Source organism: Brassica oleracea, chromosome C1 (assembly GCF_000695525.1).
Source record: "Brassica oleracea var. oleracea cultivar TO1000 chromosome C1, BOL, whole genome shotgun sequence".
In the NCBI taxonomy this organism is placed as follows: Eukaryota; Viridiplantae; Streptophyta; class Magnoliopsida; order Brassicales; family Brassicaceae; genus Brassica; species Brassica oleracea.
In genome coordinates, this window is record NC_027748.1 from 20,136,214 (window position 1) to 20,140,589 (window position 4,376).

The window sequence follows — 4,376 nt, forward strand, 5'->3', positions numbered from 1 at the left end:
ATGGAGTTCGTGCCTCACTCGGTACATCTCGCCGAGAACGAGGCATGGTGGGTTGCTCATTATGGTTCGATGACTCCTCCCAAAGAGAAGTCGTTCCCGGTTCTGATCCATCGTGGGGTCGAGAAAGAGGATCCGAGCAGGAGTACTGACGAGTTTCTCGCGACCATGCGATCGTTCTACCATATCCCGGATGATGTGGAGTTCCGAGTAGGAAACTATTAACCATATCCACCGAATCTTTTTTAATGATTGACCACGACTGTTGATAAAAAAGTGCAGTCATTCCATCCGGACCAGGGGCTTTCTCCGGGTGCATCATAAAAAGTGATGTTTTCACCTCTTCCTCCGTGGCCTTAGCCATTAGTTTTTGATTTTGAACTTCCGTTATCGAGTTCGGAACTTCCTCCAAGAAACTATCAAACTCTTCATGAGAAAACGTATGAAACAAATCTGTAAAATACTTAACTGCTACCTCCTCTACCTTAGATTCCGAATTAACCCAGTTACCTTCTTCATTATATAGACCAATAATTCTGTTCTAAATCCGCCTTTGTTTAGTGAGGGCATGGTAAAATTTTGTGTTCCGATCACCGCAAGTATGCCATTTCGTCCTACTCTTTTGTTCCCAATATTGTTCCTCGTCCCGGTATGCTTCCTGTAATTTCCGAGAGACCTCCAAAACCTCATCATTTGTCTTTGAGAAATCATTTTGAATTTCCTTCAGTGCCTTTTGTAGTGTATTTATTTTCTCCTTTCCATATGGCGGATTCGCCTTTCTCCAAACCGAAATCTCATGTCTACAATTATGAATCTTGTCAACGACCCCTACTTCCCCCCGTCCACTCCTCGAGTTCCAACCTCTCGTGATGGATTCCATAAGCCCATCTTCCCCTATCCATCGCTTATCAAACCGAAATTGCTGACGAAATTTAAGTACTTTGTTATCAATAGAGGCCACAATAGGTCTGTGATCTGAACCAATCATCCCTAGATATTCTACATGGGAGCATGGGAACAAATTATGCCACTCAGTATTCCCAAGTGCCCGATCTAACCGGCATTTTACTACTTTCTTATTCCTCCTCCCACTCCATGACAAAGTATTACCTAAACTTGGAAATTCTAGCAAACCACAATTTTCAATCATATTATTAAAGGACAAAAAGGTATCTGCATGACACAGAACACCACCTTGTTTCTCATGATTTCCCGTAATCTCGTTAAGATCACCAATAATAAACCATGGTTCATCGCGAGCGATGCCGACTCATGTTACTCTCTCCCAGACGTGGTCCCGGAGAGTTTGGTTAGTGGTCCCGGAGAGTTTGGTTAGGTTCCCCATATATAAAAGATATAAAAATCCGTTTCCCTTCATACTCTGTCTCCACATCAATAATTCGATTGCTTGATGAAATAATGTTAACCTTATAGGAAGAATCGTAAAAGAGAGCTAGACCACCACTTCTGCCTCTAGGATCTACCGTATGAAGATGACTATAACCGAAATGAAACTGAACCGATTGAACATAATCAAATTGTTGCTTTGTTTCTGAGAGAAAAAAGAAAAACTGGTTTATGTTTGGACCAAATTTCTCTTAGATAACTGAAAGTCCAACTACTACCTAATCCCTGGCAGTTCCAACTCAAAATTTTCATATCTCACACTAAAAAAACTGTTCAGGGTAACTCATATCTTGAAGGATAGAGTCGTACTGTAACCGATCACCACTATTATAAAAAAGAGAAACCATATGTATGCAGACAAAAGTTGGTACACACACCGTGTGCAAGACTTGAAAAACCATAGGGACCTCAAATTCATAGTTATCCGTAGCATATAAGCCCTTCGGAACAAGCCGTATAATCATATAACCAAGCCAGATCTTTCAACTGACGTAACAACGTTTCGAAGATCTCCATGGCCGTCTAAACTTCGTAGCATGCCGTATCCAAAAAACCATCTGATTATTGGGACATCGAGACCATTTAAATAAATTCCAAACCCCAAAAGAAACACAAGAAAAAACACTAGGAATATACCACACCAAACCAAATAACCGATAACCACACCAAATAATTTCATTACCATAGTACAAACGTTTCTTAGATCTCCATTGCCAAACTTTTAAAATTCGAAAAGGGTATACCAAACCCGTAATAACCTTAACCTAGTTCTTTCCACCAAAATAATTCCAAAAGCTGAAGACGCTCATGTCACAAGATTCCAAGAAATAAAATAAATTCCCAACAAATAGGCACCATGTGGGTACCGGAGCAAGCTGTAACTCGTCAGTCTAAAGCAGGACCTCAATAAACACATCATCCTGATATGGAGAGACAGTATTATTACCATCTGATACATGTCTACATATAAAACCTCATTGAAAACCCTGGCTGGAGAAAAGAGAAGAAAAATGGAACGTCTACGAATCGGGAACAAAATCAGCACGGAACCATAATCCAATTCCAAACCATAGTCATACTGACACCAAAGACAATAACTTTTATTAAGACCTTCAAACCAATTGCAATCCATCAAGAACTCATCATAGCTCTGATAGTCAAACCCAGAAAAACTAAACGACAGATAAAATAAGCCACTAGGACAAGACTCAATTCTAAAGGATTTCATATATGAATCCAACATTATTCAAAACAGAAATAAAGAAAGCTGCAAGACCCCTTAGGCTGCTGAATTCTTTGCCTTAGGAGGACCTCTCTTGGCCTTCTCCCCTTGTTTCACTGCCACCTTTGCCAGAAGTTTCACACGTGGAGAAACAAAGGATAACTCCTTTTAGTAGGGTACATATGTGGTTTATAGAAAAATTAATATATAAGCAATGGCTTTCAAATCTGATTCAGACCTGACCGGTAAACCCGATGGCTGTATATAATCCAGAATAGCTCATGTTCTTCATGTAACATTCTATCAATATGTTTCAAAAAAATTTGAATTTAGTAAAAATTTATTAATTAAAAAACTAATTAACCCAAAAACTACTATTAACCAGTGAACCGACACTGGTTAACTTGCTAAAAACCAAGAAAAAATTTATAGTATTTTTTAAAAAAATTGATTAAATTTCTCATATACTTTATAATAGTATATAAAATTGAATAAACTATCTGATTAGTCATATAAAAAGTAAATTGTATTTTTGTTATCATTTGTAATAATCAATACTATTAAAATACATGTTATATATATCATCCATATAGTAATGTTAAAGGGGCAACTATTAGATGCAGATTAAATAGAGCTGTGGGAAATGAGGATTGACATGAAAATTTCCCTCATTCAGCTGTCAAGTATCTCAGGCTCTGGGGTTCGGATCATCGTCCGGTCCTAGCACATGTTCTCATGAAACCAGTAAGGAGGAAAAAGAAGTTTAAATTTGACAAGCGTTGGTTGGACAATGAAGAGCTGAAGCAAGTTATTCTGGAAGGATGGAAGTTTGAGGATCTCCCTCTTGGAGCAAATATAATGGAACATATTGCTAGCTGTCGGAAAGCTTTGAGCCAATGGAGGAGGCAAAACAATGTGAACTCAGAAAAGTTAGTGGACGAGCTTAAGGAGAAGGTAGAGGGCCTTTATGCGGATGATGATGCTACTTCTGAGGAGATATCGTAAGCTCTAAAGGAACTATCTACTGCTCTTAAGGTAGAGGAGTTGTTTTGGAGATAGAAAAGTAGGGTCCTACGGTTAAGGGAAGGCGACAGGAACTCAAAATACTATCATGCACTAGTAAAGCAAAGGAGAGCACGTAATAGGATAACTCAACTCATTGATGGAAATGGAATGTGGTGGAGGATGAAGAGGGACTAGTAGCCATTGCTACTAGCTATTTTAGGCAAATATTTGAGTCTTCTAACCCAGAGGATATAGCTGAAGCGCTTGCAGAGGTATCGCCAACGATTACTGGGGATGTAAACGATACACTTACAGCCCCAGTAACTGAGTGGGAGGTCAAATTAGCTCTGTTTGCTATGCATCCAGAGAAAGCCCCAGGACCAGATGGAGTGACAGCCCTCTTCTACCAGAAGTTTTGGAATATTGTCAAAGAGGACTTAACTCGTATGGTTAATCAGTTTCTCTTTGAAGGGACAATGGCACAGGGTCTGAATGATACGAATATCTGTTTGATCCCCAAGACAACAAAGCCGAATGAAATGACAAAGTTTAGTCCTATTAATCTTTGCAATGTCAGCTATAAGATAATATCGAAGGTCTTATGCCAAAGATTGAAGAAGGTTATGCCACAGAGGATATCTGAGACCCAGTCAGCCTTTGTTGCTGGAAGACAGATCACAGATAATATCATGATAGCACTGGAAATGTTTCATGCTTTGCGAAAGAAACCGGGGGGGGGGGGGGT

General features: G+C 39.3%; 1 protein-coding gene across 1 annotated transcript in view; it reads left to right on the forward strand.

Annotated features, from left to right (window-relative positions):
• LOC106334401 overlaps positions 1-4,376 on the forward strand; it is a 12,123-nt gene that overhangs the window by 6,772 nt on the left and 975 nt on the right. Inside the window, exons 2-3 of the mRNA XM_013772686.1 lie at positions 3,303-3,580; positions 3,811-4,280. Of these exons, the coding sequence (XP_013628140.1) occupies positions 3,303-3,580; positions 3,811-4,280 (748 nt within the window). The remainder of the gene's footprint in view (positions 1-3,302; positions 3,581-3,810; positions 4,281-4,376) is intronic.